This window comes from Oncorhynchus gorbuscha, unplaced genomic scaffold (genome assembly GCF_021184085.1).
Source record: "Oncorhynchus gorbuscha isolate QuinsamMale2020 ecotype Even-year unplaced genomic scaffold, OgorEven_v1.0 Un_scaffold_3816, whole genome shotgun sequence".
Classification (NCBI taxonomy): domain Eukaryota; kingdom Metazoa; phylum Chordata; class Actinopteri; order Salmoniformes; family Salmonidae; genus Oncorhynchus; species Oncorhynchus gorbuscha.
Window position 1 is genome coordinate 18,996 of NW_025747976.1, and position 18,099 is coordinate 37,094.

General features: G+C 45.5%; 1 protein-coding gene across 2 annotated transcripts; it reads right to left on the reverse strand.

Annotated features, from left to right (window-relative positions):
* Positions 1-106: 106 nt before the first annotated feature.
* LOC124028145 (inward rectifier potassium channel 16-like) lies at positions 107-17,649 on the reverse strand. Of its 2 annotated transcripts, none has more exons than XM_046340294.1 (2): positions 17,496-17,649; positions 107-1,627 (listed from the first exon to the last, which is right to left on the reverse strand). In XM_046340294.1, the coding sequence occupies exon 2, from the start codon at positions 1,594-1,596 to the stop codon at positions 433-435; it is 1,164 nt and encodes a 387-aa protein (XP_046196250.1). In that variant the 5' UTR covers positions 1,597-1,627; positions 17,496-17,649; the 3' UTR covers positions 107-432. The 2 variants fall into 2 exon arrangements, with proteins under 2 accessions (XP_046196250.1, XP_046196251.1); XM_046340295.1 differs by lacking the exon at positions 17,496-17,649 and adding an exon at positions 7,786-7,918.
* Positions 17,650-18,099: the final 450 nt, after the last annotated feature.

Consider the following 18,099-nt stretch of genomic DNA (forward strand, 5'->3'; position numbering starts at 1 on the left):
ATGACTTCACTACAATGCACAATAATCAATCTTCATCTTTTTGACTTTTCACTAAAGAAACATGGGAGGTATTTTTGTATTTGAATAAAACTTTACGAACATCACATCAGAAAAAAAGTATATTTATTTTAAATTTGGTGCAGTCTGTCGATCACAACAAAGACGTTGAAATGAGTCCTTTTGGACGTCAGATGTGACTTCAACAACGTACGCTTTGTTTATTTATTTCATCACATTTAGTTCAATTATTACATTCATAAAGGATATAACAAAGGAGTATAAAATATGATATAAAATAGTTATTTACAATGAAACTACCCTATTACACTTACTCAAGTCCTTTCCTGAAGTCCTGTGTGATAATGTACTATATAACCATAATGTAACAGTGTAGTTATCTGTCTCTGCTGTTTTGGGATTATCACAGCGCCATCAGAGCCACGCCTCCTGAACCACCTCCTCACTGACATCAGCCAAGGACCTCCGGAATTTCCTGCTCGATCTCACAAACGGCCGCTGCGATTGGACGATAGATTCCGTTGTCGGCGGTCTCCCCCTGTCACTCTCCTGGGCGCTGACCATGGGTGTCTGCACCCAGGTGGTCTGATGAAACAGGGCATAGTCTACCTTGTAGTGCCTCCTCCCCACCTGCACCATGTCCTGGAAGCGCTGGCCCCAGCGGATGTCTGCCGGGCTGTAAGACGTGCGTGTCTGGTGCAGGATGCCTGTGGAGTCACCGGTGTAGGTGAAGGACACTACCAGGTCAAAGTCCTCCTCCGCCAGGCTGTCCGGTCCCAGGCTGTAGAGGGGGCTCCCAGGCTCCAGCTTGTGAACGATGCTGGCCGGGGTGGCCAGGATGAGGTGTCTACTCTGGATGTCTAGGTCCTGGTAGGTCACGGAGATCATCCCAGAGGGGTGCTTCATGGTGCGGACCAGCTGCGCCCGGGCGGTGCCTTCCAGGATGTGGTTCCTGCGGAAGTCGGCGATACGCCACACAAGGCACAGGGCGCCGTTGCGCGCGTTGACCACGGCGGAGTTGCTGAAGCCCACTGTCTGCGCTCTCTTACTCGCGCACGCCATTTTGGCCACGGTGATACCAATGACGACTGTGTCGATGAAGCAACTCATCAGGGCCTGGATAGTCACCACCACGATGGCCACCATGCAGTTCTCCGTCATCACCCGGAAGCCATAGCCGATAGTCGCCTGGGTCGACATGGAGTACAGGAAGGCGGAAGTGAAACTGCGGACGTTCGCCACACACGGAGCCGTGTCATTGTCCTCCAGGTCTTTGTGGACGTAGGCGATCAGGAAGTAGAGGACGCTGAAGAAGAGCCAGGAGAGGATGTAGGAGAGGCAGAAGATGAGGAGCATGACCCTCCAGCGGAGCTCCACCAGCGTGGTGAAGATGTCGGCCAGGAAGAAGCTCCACTGGCCCGGGGACTGGTGGAACACCACGGGGCAGCTACCGTCCTTCAGCATGTAGCGCAGCTTTTTCTCCCCCTCCCCCCGGCCAAGATCTCCTCTGCCCATGGTGTGTGTCGTGATGTGTTGGGTATCAATGATACACTGCTGCTGGTCCATGCCTGGACTCATTTTAACAAGGGCTCTTGTGTCGTGCCTCCCCCTGAAAAATATATATATTTGTGAGGTTAGTGTGATTAGTAAAACAAAAAACAATATATACTGTACACAGTCCTATAGGTAGAAGTACACATAAAGTAAAACGTTTTTATTAGGTCTAGTTTAGTCTCTTTTTACAAGGGTTTAGGTGAGGAAAGGATGTTATTGGTGAGAGACCATCTCCATTACAAGCCAGCTTAATGTCATCAGGTTCCTCTGTGTTTGTTGAAGGGAACCCTCCATGTTTGAAGAAACAGGCTAGGTCACACCTTGCCCGAGGCTATCAGCACCTGAATGACCGTGACAATGTCATGCCCATGCTGTGAAAACACATTATCTTGTTGGCTGATTATTTACGAGAACTGTGATTTGCTAGGGGGAACACAGTAAGAAGCTGTGCGATTACATTTAATGATAGTCCAAATAATAGCCACATTCATTCATTTCAATAAATATTTTCCATAATTTTACAGAAATGAAGACAGGATGAGTCAAAATGAAAGGCAAAATCAGATGTCAAATGAACATGCCTTTGTGAAACTTCATGTGCAATATAATTGCTGTAACCAAGACAGCCAAAAGGAGAGAGACTTCTGGGTTTTTCCTTCCTTTGTGTTCGCTTCACTAGTCGTCCAGAAAGTTCCATTCATTTGTCCTAACATGCTATACAACCATAAAACATACATTGTCTATTCCCATTGGCAACAAAAGTTTAACGTCATGTTTAACGTCAAAGTTGTACTTTCCTTCATTGCAGGTTTCTCTAGACGGCCTACTTTGAAAAACTGGAGCCTTCTTCATTGTGCCCTCAAACTTGATCTAGTGACTCTCAATGTAAACATTGAAGAGTTTTCTGGTTAAAAAAACAAGCCTTATACAACCTTTCCTTGTTTAGTTTCACCATCTTACTGACCTAGTACGGATTCTGTTATACCTCACAGATCAACAGTAACCAAGGAAATAGACCTTAAATCCCTCACCTAGTCCAAGTATTGATCCTTTCACCCTTTGATCTATATCTGGGCCTTATCAGAACATATCTATAAAGATTCAACTAGGATTTAGGCTGGGTGGGACCTTTGATCTATATCTGGGCCTTATCAGAACACATCTATAAAGATTCAACTACGATTTAGGCTGGGTGGGACCTTTGATCTATATCTGGGCATTATCAGAACACATCTATAAAGATTCAACTAGGATTTAGGCTGGGTGGGGCCTTTGATCTATATCTGGGCATTATCAGAACACATCTATAAAGATTCAACTACAATTTAGGCTGGGTGGGACCTTTGATCTGGGCATTATCAGAACACATCTATAAAGATTCAACTAGGATTTAGGCTGGGTGGGGAAAGAGATCATAATTTTTTTCTTACCAGGAAAGTACCTCATTGTAATTAGACAGACTTGGCCTGTCTGATTAAAATATTTTACCCTGCTCCGCCCCAGAACAATGGAAAACAGGACAATGTGCATGTCTATTTAAAACACTGCTACAATTTAAGATTACTTAAGGTGGATGACACACTGAACTGAGAATACCACTAAAACCTGTGTTTCTGTGTCAAGCATCATTATAATATTTACTTTGTAGATTTTGTTTGTTTTTACGTACTACATTTTTTAAACTTACAAGTTACAACTTCAAAACAGCTAACTACGCCTTCCGTTAAATACTCAGCACTTATTCCTTTCTTCACACCTACAGTGTTTTCATCAGACTTTAAATGATTGCGCTAACCTGGTGACTTTATTAATTATTAGTCAGCTAACCGGTGCCATTATATCGCAATCAAGGTGCCAATTCATAAAGCAACTGAATATTTAAACACTGTCAGTCTAGAGTCCGTTCCAACTTCTCTTTCCCTGCATCGATAATAATTGTATTGGGTCATTAACTGTAACCCTGAGCTCTGTGTTGTTATTAAGCTCTTTTGACTTTGAGGATAAATTATTATCCTGCATTTACCACGAATAGCATTCTCCTCTAAATGTTTCCATAAAAGTCCATCTTTACAGGGATACAACTAGATTCTGGCAAGTAGGTTGTTTTTCTACGTACCCAGGGTCAGATGAACCATATTAATGTCTCTGCGTGCACTATGACGTCTCTCGCGCTAGCGTACGCTACCATACCTGCAGACTTCTAGTCATTGCGCTAACACTAGCTAGCATTGGCTCGCCAAACTACCTCTAACTTTCTTAATACTGCACGCACAGACATAAAAATGGTACCCACCAGTTCACCTGACACTGGGTACGTAGAAATGCAGCTTACTAGAAGGCCTTACGTTCTCCAATAACAGTTTACCCTTTTATTGCAGCATTTTTGTTTTTCTTGACTGCACAAACAATCTCACCAAACAAACTCCCACTAATATATACAATGACATGTTAAAAAGGGATATTTACCTAAATAAATACTGGTATCCTTACCCAGTAAAAAATGCTAATATCAAGACAATTGACTTGCATTGGATTTGTGCCACAAAAGCTAAGAAGTTAGTAAATAGTGGTCAGGTAAACAAAAGCAACGCATTGATTGCTGTCATACTTTGTCCATAGACTGTTTACAGGAAGTGTCAAGCTCAATCCACGATTGTCTGTGGGTTTTCCCTTGTACTTGATTGATGAATTAAGGTCACGGATGAGTATGGAACTCCCCTCACCTGGTTGTCTAGGTCTTAATTGAAAGGAAAAAAACTAACACTAGCAGACACTAGGCCCTCCACGGAATGAGTTTGACACCCCAGGTTTACAGGGTATTTTTTTAAATTTGGCTGAACTCTCTCTTTTTAATTGTTTTTTATTTATTTCACCTTTATTTAACCAGGTAGGCCAGTTGAGAACACCTTTATTTAACCAGGTAGGCCAGTTGAGAACACCTTTATTTAACCAGGTAGGCCAGTTGAGAACACCTTTATTTAACCAGGTAGGCCAGTTGAGAACAAGTTCTCATTTACAACTGCGACCTGGCCAAGATAAAGCAAAGCAGTGCGACACAAACAACAACACAGAGTTACACATGCAATAAACAAACATACAGTCAATAACACAATAGAGAAAAAAGTCTATATACAGCATGTGCAAATGAGGTTAGATGAGGGAGGTAAGGCAATAAATAGGCCATAGTGGCGAAATAATTACAATTTAGCAATTAAACACTGGAGTGATAGATGTGCAAGTAGAGATACTGGGGTGCAAAGGAGCTAAAAAATAAATAACAGTATGGGGATGAGGTAGTTGGATGGGCTATTTACAGATGGGCTATGTACAGGTGCAGTGATCTGTGAGCTGCTATGACAGCTTAAAGCTAGTGAGGGAGATATGGGTCTCCAGCTTCAGTGATTTTTGCAATTCGTTACAGTCATTAGCAGCAGAGAAATGGAAGGAAAGGCGGCCAAAGGAGGAATTGGCTTTGGGGGCGACCAGTGAAATATACCTGCTGGAGCGCTTGCTACGGGTGGGTGCTGCTATGGTGACCAGTGAGCAGAGATAAGACATTTAGTTCTGATTATTGCATATGTACAGCACTCAAAAGTATGACTTCTAAATATTTAAGATAATTGTTGATATTCTAATTGTAGATGTATGACCATGCTTCCATGTCCTTTAATTGCATTATAGTTACAATGCTGTCCTTCATAGGCAGACTCATCGATATGATGGTGATGCAGAAAGGAAACTATTTATTGGGTACATTACCACAACAACTAACAGGGTGACGCATGAGGCTCAACTTCTCTGCTGTTTTGGTCCCGTGGCTACCACCCAGTGAACAGCATGAAGAGAACCCCTGCACATACTGCACATACTGATACTGTGTTTGACTGTGTGAGAGCAAAGTCTACCTTTAAACATATGTAATAAAATATATTTTAAAAAGTGTTTCATCTAGTGGATTTATGACTTTATTGAGTCTGAACACTTATGCTTATCTCTGGTTTATAATCATTAATGGCAGTGATGTAAAGTACTTACAGAGCATTTGGAAATTATTCAGACCTCTTGAATTTTTCCACATTTTGTCACTTTACATAAAATTGTTTCCCCCCTCATCTACACACATAAACACCCCATAATGACAAAGCAAAAACAGGTTTTTAGATTTTTTTTGTGCACATTTTTTACAAATAAAAAATGAGAAATATCACATTTACATAAGTATTCAGAACCTTTACTCAGTACTTTCTGAAGCACCTTTGGCAGCAAATACAGCCTTGAGTCTTCTCAATTTGGGGAGTTTCTCCCATTCTTCTCTGCAGATTCTCTCAACCTCTGTCAGGTTGGATGGGGAGTGTCGCTGCACAGCTATTTTCAGGTCTCTACGGAGATGTTAGATCGGGTTCAAGTCAGGGCTCTGGCTGGGTCACTAACGGACATTCAGAGTCTTGTCCCCACGCCACTCCTGCGTTGTCTTGGCTGTGTGATTAGGGTCATTGTCCTGTTAGAAGGTGAACCTTCGCCCCAGTCTGAGGTCCTGAGTGCTCTGGAGCAGGATTTCATCAAGGATCTCTCTCTCTACTTTGCTCCGTTCATCTTTCCTTCGATCCTGACTAGTCTCCCAGTCCCTGGTGCTGAAAAACATTCCCACAGCATGATACTGCCACCACCATGCTTCACTGTAGGGATGGTGCCAGGTTTCCTCCAGACGTGACGCTTGGCATTTAGGCCGAAGAGGTCAATCTTGGTTTCATCAGATCAGAGAATGTTGTTTCTCATGGTCTGAGAGTCCTTTACGTTCCTTTTGGCAAACTCCAAGTGGCCTATCATGTGCCTTTTACTGAGGAGTGGCTTCTGTCTGGCCACTCTACCATAAAAGCCTGATTCTAGAAGGTTCTCCCGTCTCCACAGAGGAACTCTGGAGCTCTGTCAGTGACCACCAGGATCTCGGTCACCTCCCTGATCAAGGCCCTTCTCCCCCTATTGCTCAGTTTGGCCAGGTGTCCAGCTCTAGGAAGAGTCTTGGTGGTTCCAAACTTCTTCCATTTAAGAATGATGGAGGCCACTGTGTTCTTGGGTACCCTTCCCCATATCTGTGCCTCGACACAATCCTGTTTCAGAGCTCTACGAACAATTCCTTCAACCTCATGTCTTGGTTTTTGCTATGACATGTACTGTCAACTGTGGGACCTTATATAGACCGGTGTGTGCCTTTCCAAATCATGTCCAGTCAGTTGAATTTACTACAGGTGGACTCCAATCAAGTTGTAGAAACATCTCAAGGATGATCAATGGAAACAGGATGCATCTGAGCTCAATTTCGAGTCTCATAACAAAGGGTCTGAACACTTACTGTATGTAAATTTTTATTTTTTATTTCTAAAAACCTGTTTTTGCTTTGTTATTATGGGGTATTGTGTGTAGATTGATGAGAAAAAAACGATTTAATAAATTGTAGAATAAGGCTGTAACGTAACAAAATGTGGAAAAAGTCAAGGGGTCTGAGTACTTTCCGAATGCACTGTAAGTAAAAATAGTTTAAGGTACTACTCTGTACTTTACTACTTATATTTTTGACAAGTTTTAATTTGACGTCTTTACATTCCTAAAAAAATTATTTTTTACTCCATACATTTTCCCTGACGCCCAAAAGTTACATTTGAATGCTGAGCAGGTCATGAAAATGGTCCAATTCACGCAAAAGAACATCCCCGGTCATCCCTACTGCCTCTGATCTGGTGGACACTAAATACACATGCTTCATTTGTAAATTATGTCTGAGTGTTGGAGTGTGCCCCTGGCTCTCCATAAATACAAATACATACAAACGGTGCCGTCTAGTTTGCTTAAAGGAAAACTCCACCCAAAAACAATGTTTTGGTATTTCAAAATGTTTTGCCTGTCAGCAGTAAAGTTTTCAAGACATGTATCTTTCAAAATACAGAAATCATCCCGTATGATGCATTTTGCATCAAATGATGCATTATACATTTACTTTTGATACTTAAATATATTTCAAACCAAATACTTTTACTCAAGTAATATTTTACTGGGTGACTCTCACTTTTACATGAGTCATTTTCTATTAAGGTATCTTTCCTTTTACTCAAGTGTGTCAATGGGACACTTTTCCACCACTGATTAATGGTATCACAAAACAACTATTTTACTTTATTCCTGTTTTGCAACTATGTATTAATTTCCAAGAAATATCACCTTTGGAAAGATCTTCAGGTTCCAATAGCCTACAGTCGTGGCCAAAAGTTTTGAGAATGACACAAATATTAATTTTCACAAAGTCTGCTGCCTCAGTTTGTATGATGGCAATTTGCATATACTCCAGAATGGTATGAAGAGTAATCAGATGAATTGCAATGAATTGCAAAGTCACTCTTTGCCATGCAAATATACTGAATCTCCAAAAAACATTTCCACTGTATTTCAGCCCTGTCACAAAAGGACCAGCTGACATCATGTCAGTGATTCTCTCGTTAAATGAGTGTTGACGAGGATAAGGCTGAAGATCACTCAGTCATGCTCATTGTTCTTCCTCTGTCAGCCGTGGTTACCTGCAAGGAAACACGTGCCGTCATCAATGCTTTGCACAAAAAGGGCTTCACAGTCAAGGATATTTCTGCCAGTAAGATTGCACCCAAATCAACCATTTATCAGATCATCAAGAACTTCAAGGAGAGAGGTTCAATTGTGAAGAAGGCTTCAGGGTGCCCAAGAAAGTCCAGCAAACACCAGGACCGTCTCCTAAAGTTGATTCAGCTGCGGGATCGGAGCACCACCAGTACAGAGCTCGCTCAGGAATGGCAGCAGGCAGGTGTGAGTGCATCTGCACGCACAGTGAGACGAAGACTTTTGGAGGATGGCCTGGTGTCAAGAAGGGCAACAAAGAAGCCACTTCTCTCCAGGAAAAACATCAGGGACAGACTGATATTCTGGAAAAGGTACAGGGATTGGACTGCTGAGGACTGGGGTAAAGTCATTTTCTCTGATGAATCCCCTTTCTGATTGTTTGGGGCATCCGGAAAAAAGCTTGTCCGGAGAAGACAAGGTGAGCGCTACCATCAGTCCTGTATCATGCCAACATTAAAGCATCCTGAGACCATTCATGTGTAGGGTTGCTTCTCAGCCAAGGGAGTGGGCTCACTCACTATTTTGCCTAAGAACACAGCCATGAATAAAGAAAGGTACCAAAACATCCTCCAAAAGCAACTTCTCCCAACCATCCAGGAACAGGTTGGTGACGAACAATGCCTTTTCCAGCATGATGGAGCACCTTGCCATAATGCAAAAGTGATATCTAAGTGGCTCAGGGGAACAAAACATTGATGTACATTTACATTTACATTACATTTAAGTCATTTAGCAGACGCTCTTATCCAGAGCGACTTACAAATTGGTGCAATCACCTTATGACATCCAGTGGGACAGTCACTTAACAATAGTGCATCTAAAACTTAGGGGGGGGTGGGGTGAGAGGGATTACTTAACCTATCCTAGGTATTCCTTAAAGAGGTGGGGTTTCAGGTGTCTCCGGAAGGTGGTGATTGACTCCGCTGTCCTGGCGTCGTGAGGGAGTTTGTTCCACCATTGGGGGGGCCAGGGCAGCGAACAGTTTTGACTGGGCTGAGCGGGAGCTGTACTTCCTCAGTGGTAGGGAGGCGAGCAGGCCAGAGGTGGATGAACGCAGTGCCCTTGTTTGGGTGTAGGGCCTGATCAGAGCCTGGAGGTACTGAGGTGCCGTTCCCCTCACAGCTCCGTAGGCAAGCACCATGGTCTTGTAGCGGATGCGAGCTTCAACTGGAAGCCAGTGGAGAGAACGGAGGAGCGGGGTGACGTGAGAGAACTTGGGAAGGTTGAACACCAGACGGGCTGCGGCGTTCTGGATGAGTTGAAGGGGTTTAATGGCACAGGCAGGGAGCCCAGCCAACAGCGAGTTGCAGTAATCCAGACGGGAGATGGATTTGGGTCCATGTTTTGGGTCCATGGACAGGAAACTCCTCAGACTCTAATCCCATTGAGAATTTTTGGTCAATCCTCAAGAGGCAGGTGGACAAACAAAACCCCACAAATTCTGACAAACTCCAAGCATTGATTATGTAAGAATGGGCTGCCATCAGTCCGGATGTAGCCCAGAAGTTAATTGACAGCATGCCAGGGCAGATTGCAGAGGTCTTGAAAAAGAAGGGTCAACACTGCAAATATTGACTCTGCATCAACTTCATGTAATTGTCAATAAAAGCCTTTGACACTTATGAAATGCTTGTAATTCTACTTCACTATTCCATAGTAACATCTGACAAAAATATCTAAAGACACTGAAGCAGCAAACTTTGTGAAAATTTATATTTGTGTCATTCTCAAAACTTTTGGCCACGACTGAATTTCCAAACCAAACTTACTGTCCCACTTTATTTGGAAAGTCCAGATTTTCCATCTGTAGATGCTCGACAGATGGTCATACTATTAACAAACTCTGTTGATTATCAATTGCTTGCTAAGATTACGGTTACGGTTAGAAGAAGCGTCAGGGTAAGGGTTAAGTTTAGGGTTAGGATAAGGGTTAAGTTTAGGGTTAGGATAAGGGTTAAGTTTAGGGTTAGGATAAGGGTTAAGTTTAGGGTTAGGATAAGGGTTAAGTTTAGGGTTAGGATAAAGGTTAAGTTTAGGGTTAGGGTAACGGTTAAGTTTAGGGTTAGGATAAGGGTTAAGTTTAGGGTTAGGATAAGGGTTAAGTTTAGGGTTAGGATAAGGGTTAAGTTTAGGGTTAGGATAAGGGTTAAGTTTAGGGTTAGGATAAGGGTTAAGTTTAGGGTTAGGGTAAGGGTTAAGTTTAGGGTTAGGGTAAGGGTTAAGTTTAGGGTTAGGATAAGGGTTAAGGTAAGGGTTAGAGCTAGGGTTAGGATAAGGGTTATGTTATGCAGGTGAATGAGGACCCAAAAGCGACTTGGCGAAAACAGAGTTTTTAATCCAGTAAGAAACTTTACAAAACAAAAAGCATAATACTACTCGTAAGAACAGACTGGAGACTTGATCGAGAACTGCAGGTTGCCTCGGGAAGGCACTTGAACCTAGCAGACTCAGACACCTGCTCACCACGCAGCATCTGAGGGAAACACGACACGACAGGGCAAAACATAGACACAGCACGGTGAATTATAGATAAGGATCCGACGGGGCAGGAACGGAAAACAAGGAGAGAAATAGGGACTCTAATCAGGGAAAAGGATCGGGAACAGGTGTGGGAAGACTAAATGATTGATTAGGGGAATAGGAACAGCTGGGAGCAGGAACAGAACGATAGAGAGAAGAGAGAGCGAGAGAGTGAGAGAGGGAGGGGGAGAGAGAGGGATAGAAAGAGGGAAAGAACCTAATAAGACCAGCAGAGGGAAACGAATAGAAGGGGAAGCACAGGGACAAGACATGATAATTAATGACAAAACATGACAGTACCCCCCACTCACCGAGCGCCTCCTGGCGCACTCGAGGAGGAACCCTGGCGGCAACGGAGGAAATCATCAATAAGCGAACGGTCCAGCACGTCCCGAGACGGAACCCAACTCCTCTCCTCAGGACCGTAACCCTCCCAATCCACTAAGTATTGGTGACCCCGTCCCCGAGAACGCATGTCCATGATCTTACGTACCTTGTAAATAGGTGCGCTCTCGACAAGGACGGGAGGGGGGGGAGGGAAGACGAACGGGGTGCGAAGAAAGGGCTTGACACAGGAGACATGGAAGACAGGATGGACGCGACGAAGATGTCGCGAAGAAGCAGTCGCACAGCGACAGGATTGACGACCTGGGAGACACGGAACGGACCAATGAACCGCGGAGTCAACTTACGAGAAGCTGTCGTAAGAGGAAGGTTGCGAGTGGAAAGCCACACTCTCTGGCCGCAACAATACCTTGGACTCTTAATCCTGCGTTTATTGGCGGCTCTCACAGTCTGTGCCCTGTAGCGGCAAAGTGCAGACCTCACCCTCCTCCAGGTGCGCTCACAACGTTGGACAAACGCTGAGCGGAGGGAACGCTGGACTCGGCAAGCTGGGATGAGAACAGAGGAGGCTGGTAACCCAGACTACTCTGAAACGGAGATAACCCGGTAGCAGACGAAGGAAGCGAGTTGTGAGCGTATTCTGCCCAGGGAGCTGTTCTGCCCAAGACGCAGGGTTTCTGAAAGAAAGGCTGCGTAGTATGCGACCAATCGTCTGATTGGCCCTCTGCTTGACCGTTAGACTGGGATGAAACCCGGAAGAGAGACTGACGGACGCACCAATCGTGACGCAGGGCCCTGTCTGAAAGAAAGGCTGGGAGGCCATGACAGACGTCTGATTGGCCCTCTCTGCTTGAGCCGTTAGACTGGGGATGAAACCCGGAAGAGAGACTGACGGACGCACCAAAAGCGCTGGGAATCGCTGACAGAACTCCTCCGTTAGAGGAACGGGGGCTAGGTCCAAAACTGTCTGAAGACGGAAATAGAGAACTCTGTCGGAGAAACCTCGGTTTGTGACGAAGGAAGGAAGCCTCCTCAAGAGAATTCTGAAAATCCCCGGGATCAGTAGAAAGAAGAAGAACTGCCGAAAGGTTCTGAAAGACGCCCAGGGTTTCTGAAGAAGTAATCAATCCTGATTGGCCCTCTCTGCTTGACCGTTAGAATGAAAACACAGTCTCCTCCTGTGACGTGAATTGCGGGCCTCTGTCTGAAAACGGCGTCTAACAAAGGCCATGAATTCCACATTCTCGATAATGATTTGTGTGCCGTCTCCTTAAAGGAAGTTTAGCGAGGGAATGAAATGTGCCGCCTGAGAACCTATCGACAACCGTAAGAATCACAGTCTTCCCCGCAGACAAAGGCAGACCGGTAATGAAGTCTAGGGGCGATGTGAGACCATGGTCGAGAAGGAATGGGGAGCGGTCTGAGACGACCGGCAGGAGGAGAGTTACCCGACTTAGTCTGCGCGCAGTCCGAACAAGCAGCCACGAAACGGCGCGTGTCACGCTCCTGAGTCGGCCACCAAAAGCTGGCGAATAGACGCAAGAGTGCCTCGAACACCGGGATGACCAGCTAACTTGGCAGAGTGAGCCCACTGAAGAACAGCCAGACGAGTGGAAACAGGAACGAAAAGGAGGTTACTAGGACAAGCGCGCGGCGACGCAGTGTGCGTGAGTGCTTGCTTAACCTGTCTTTCAATTCCCAGACTGTCAACCCGACAACACGCCCATAAGGAAGAATCCCCTCGGGATCAGTAGAAGCCACAGAAGAACTAAACAGATGGGATAAGGCATCAGGCTTGGTGTTCTTGCTACCCGGACGGTAAGAAATCACAAACTCGAAACGAGCGAAAAACAACGCCCAACGAGCTTGACGGGCATTAAGTCGTTTGGCAGAACGGATGTACTCAAGGTTCTTATGGTCTGTCCAAACGACAAAAGGAACGGTCGCCCCCTCCAACCACTGTCGCCATTCGCCTAGGGCTAAGCGGATGGCGAGCAGTTCACGGTTACCCACATCATAGTTGCGCTCAGATGGCGACAGGCGATGAGAAAAATAAGCGCAAGGATGAACCTTATCGTCAGACTGGAAGCGCTGGGATAGAATGGCTCCCACGCCTACCTCTGAAGCGTCAACCTCGACAATGAATTGTCTAGTGACGTCAGGAGTAACGAGGATAGGAGCGGACATAAAACGTTCTTTTAGAAGATCAAAAGCTCCCTGGGCGGAACCGGACCACTTAAAACACGTCTTGACAGAAGTAAGAGCTATGAGAGGGGCAGCAACTTGACCGAAATTACGAATGAAACGCCGATAGAAATTAGCGAAACCTAAAAAGCGCTGCAACTCGACACGTGACCTTGGAACGGGCCAATCACTGACAGCTTGGACCTTAGCGGAATCCATCTGAATGCCTTCAGCGGAAATAACGGAACCGAGAAAAGTAACGGAGGAGACATGAAAAGAGCACTTCTCAGCCTTTACGTAGAGACAATTCTCTAAAAGGCGCTGTAGAACACGTCGAACGTGCTGAACATGAATCTCGAGTGATGGTGAAAAAATCAGGATATCGTCAAGATAGACAAAAACAAAGATGTTCAGCATGTCTCTCAGAACATCATTAACTAATGCCTGAAAAACAGCTGGCGCATTGGCGAGACCAAACGGCAGAACCCGGTACTCAAAATGCCCTAACGGAGTGTTAAACGCCGTTTTCCACTCGTCCCCCTCTCTGATGCGCACGAGATGGTAAGCGTTACGAAGGTCCAACTTAGTAAAGCACCTGGCTCCCTGCAGAATCTCGAAGGCTGATGACATAAGGGGAAGCGGATAACGATTCTTAACCGTTGTCATTCAGCCCTCGATAATCCACGCAGGGGCGCAGAGTACCGTCCTTCTTCTTAACAAAAAGAACCCCGCCCGGCCGGAGAGGAAGAAGGCACTATGGTACCGGCGTCAAGAGACACAGATAAATAATCCTCGAGAGCCTTACGTTCGGGAGCCGACAGAGAGTATAGTCTACCCCGAGGAGGAGTGGTCCCCGGAAGGAGATCAATACTACAATCATACGACCGGTGAGGAGGAAGGGAGTTGGCTCGGGACCGACTGAAGACCGTGCGCAGATCATGATATTCCTCCGGCACTCCTGTCAAATCGCCAGGTTCCTCCTGAGAAGTGGGGACAGAAGAAATGGGAGGGATGGCAGACATTAAGCACTTCACATGACAAGATACGTTCCAGGATAGGATAGAATTACTAGACCAATTAATAGAAGGATTATGACATACTAGCCAGGGATGACCCAAAACAACAGGTGTAAAAGGTGAACGAAAAATCAAAAAGAAATAGTCTCACTGTGGTTACCAGATACTGTGAGAGTTAAAGGTAGTGTCTCAAATCTGATACTGGGAAGATGACTACCATCTAAGGCAAACATGGGCGTAGGCTTGTCTAACTGTCTGAAAGGAATGTTATGTTTCCGAACCCATGCTTCGTCCATGAAACAACCCTCAGCCCCAGAGTCAATCAAGGCACTGCATGTAGCACCCGAACCGGTCCAGCGTAGATGGACCGACATAGTAGTACAGGATCTAGATGAAGAGACCTGAGTAGTAGCGCTCACCAGTAGCCCTCCGCTTACTGATGGGCTCTGGCCTCTTACTGGACATGAATTAACAAAATGTCCATCAAATCCGCAATAGAGGCACAGGCGGTTGGTGATCCTCCGTTCCCTCTCCTTAGTCGAGATGTGAATCCCTCCCAGCTGCATGGGCTCAGTCTCAGAGCCAGAGGAGGGAGATGGTTGCGATGCGGAGCAGGGAAACACCGTTGATGCGAGCTCTCTTCCACGAGCCTGGTGACGAAGATCTACCCGTCGTTCTATGCGGATGGCGAGAGCAATCAAAGAGTCCACACTGGAAGGAACCTCCCGAGAGAGAATCTCATCCTTGACCACTGTGTGGAGTCCCTCCAGAAAACGAGCGAGCAGCGCCGGCTCGTTCCAGTCACTAGAGGCAGCAAGAGTACGAAACTCTATAGAGTAATCCGTTATGGATCGATCACCTTGGCATAGGGAAGCCAGGGCCCTAGAAGCCTCCCCACCAAAAACTGAACGGTCAAAAACCCGAATCATCTCCTCTTTAAAGTTCTGGTAATTGTTAGAACAATCAGCCCTTGCCTCCCAGATAGCTGTGCCCCACTCTCGGGCCCGGCCAGTAAGGAGTGAAATGACGTAAGCAACCCGAGCTCTCTCACTAGAGTATGTGTTGGGTTGGAGAGAGAACACAATATCACACTGGGTGAGAAAGGAGCGGCACTCCGTGGGCTGCCCGGAGTAGCAAGGTGGGTTATTAACCCTAGGTTCCGGAGGCTCGGCAGGCCAGGAAGTAACAGGTGGCACGAGACGAAGACTCTGGAACTGTCCAGAGAGGTCGGAAACCTGAGCGGCCAGGTTCTCCACGGCATGGCGAGCAGCAGACAATTCCTGCTCGTGTCTGCCGAGCATGGCTCCTTGGATCTTGACGGCAGTGTTACGAGCCTCTGTAGTCGCTGGGTCCATTCCTTGGTCGGATCCTTCTGTTATGCAGGTGAATGAGGACCCAAAAGCGACTTGGCGAAAACAGAGTTTTTAATCCAGTAAGAAACTTTACAAAACAAAAAGCATAATACTACTCGTAAGAACAGACTGGAGACTTGATCGAGAACTGCAGGTTGCCTCGGGAAGGCACTTGAACCTAGCAGACTCAGACACCTGCTCACCACGCAGCATCTGAGGGAAACACGACACGACAGGGCAAAACATAGACACAGCACGGTGAATTATAGATAAGGATCCGACGGGGCAGGAACGGAAAACAAGGAGAGAAATAGGGACTCTAATCAGGGAAAAGGATCGGGAACAGGTGTGGGAAGACTAAATGATTGATTAGGGGAATAGGAACAGCTGGGAGCAGGAACGGAACGATAGAGAGAAGAGAGAGCGAGAGAGTGAGAGAGGGAGGGGGAGAGAGAGGGATAGAAAGAGGGAAAGAACCTAATAAGACCAGCAGAGGGAAACGAATAGAAGGGGAAGCACAGGGACAAGACATGATAATTAATGACAAAACATGACAGGTTAAGGTAAGGGTTAGAGCTAGGGTTAGGATAAGGGTTAAGGTAAGGGTTAGAGCTAGGGTTAGGATAAGGGTTAAGGTAAGGGTTAGAGCTAGGGTTAGGATAAGGGTTAAGGTAAGGGTTAGAGCTAGGGTTAGGATAAGGGTTAAGGTAAGGGTTAGAGCTAGGGTTAGGATAAGGGTTAAGGTAAGGGTTAGAGCTAGGGTTAGGATAAGGGTTAAGGTAAGGGTTAGAGCTAGGGTTAGGATAAGGGTTAAGGTAAGGGTTAGAGCTTAGGATAAGTTAAGGTAAGGGTTAGAGCTAGGGTTAGGATAAGGGTTAAGGTAAGGGTTAGAGCTAGGGTTAGGATAAGGGTTAAGGTAAGGGTTAGGATAAGGGTTAAGGTAAGGGTTAGAGCTAGGGTTAAGGTAAGGGTTAAGGTAAGGGTTAGGATAAGGGTTAAGGTAAGGGTTAGAGCTAGGGTTAGGATAAGGGTTAAGTTTAGGGTTAGGATAAGGGTTAAGGTAAGGGTTAGAGCTAGGGTTAGGATAAGGGTTAAGGTAAGGGTTAGAGCTAGGGTTAGGATAAGGGTTAAGGTAAGGGTTAGAGCTAGGGTTATGGTTGTAGATAGATGAAATATTACTGATAGTCTACAGAGCATCTACAGATGGAGTATCCAACTAAAGTGGAACCACATTTATTTGCTCAGTTTGGGTCCCACTATCAAAAGTACTGATTCAGAAATGTTTACTTAAATTGAAACATTAGACTTTTGTTGTATAATAAGCCGAGTATAAAGACAATATGAATGTTTAATTGAACTAGTGTATGAATAATGTTTCTTGTGTGTTTAGATGAACCTGTAACAAACGCTCCACTGACACATGTTTACACACATTGGATGTGTGGGTGAAAGACAAGAAGATATCCTGTTTACACAAACACAGCTGTGCCTGCCACACAAACACAGCTGTGCCTGCCACACACACAGCTGTGCCTGCCACACACACAGCTGTGCCTGCCACACACACACAGCTGTGCCTGCCACACACACAGCTGTGCCTGCCACACACACACAGCTGTGCCTGCCACACACACAGCTGTGCCTCTGTGCCTGCCACACACACAGCTGTGCCTGCCACACACACAGCTGTGCCTGCCACACACACAGCTGTGCCTGCCACACACACAGCATTGTAAAATGTGTCCACATAAAATCTCTCCACAATAAGCCCAGAAAGAAACCAAAAATCACTTGTATACAACACTGCCTATATAAAAAAGTCAAACCATATCTAATTTCTGTTACTTAATGATAAGACACTTACTTCAGTTGTAGGTGTGTGTTTGAGACGTGAGGTTGTTGTCACTGAAACACAACGCAGACAAACAGGTAAATCCGGGCTGCTAAGAGTTGTTACGGTCAGTCTCTCACTTATAACCTATTTACAGGTGAGTGTGACCCTCTGAGGGCAGGACTGGCCCAGAGGCAAAGTCCCATGTCATTGAGTCTGATGATATGGGGCCAATCACACCACCCCTGAGAAAAACCCTATTGTGTCGATCCATAAGATTTTATGACCGGTGTAATATATTTACAGACAAATTAAAGATTACTTGCTAGATGTCAATGCTATTTCGATTTTCAATATGGAAGAAGGCTTTGTTGAAACACATTTTTATTGCAGTTGGCATAGGGCCAGGAGGTTTTCCTCACCATAAGTGACCTGAGCAGGAAAAGGTCATTTGGTGAATGAAAACTCCTGCGTGGGGACATCCCATGCTCCTGTTTTTACTTCTTGGGATGTTTTAGATCATTTATCCTGTTATGATGTGGGGGTTAGTTTAGTGTTAGCACACCGTTAGGCAACACACTACCAGGATACACTTCTACACCCCATCATCATGGCAGCGCCAACCTTGTCAAAGGCT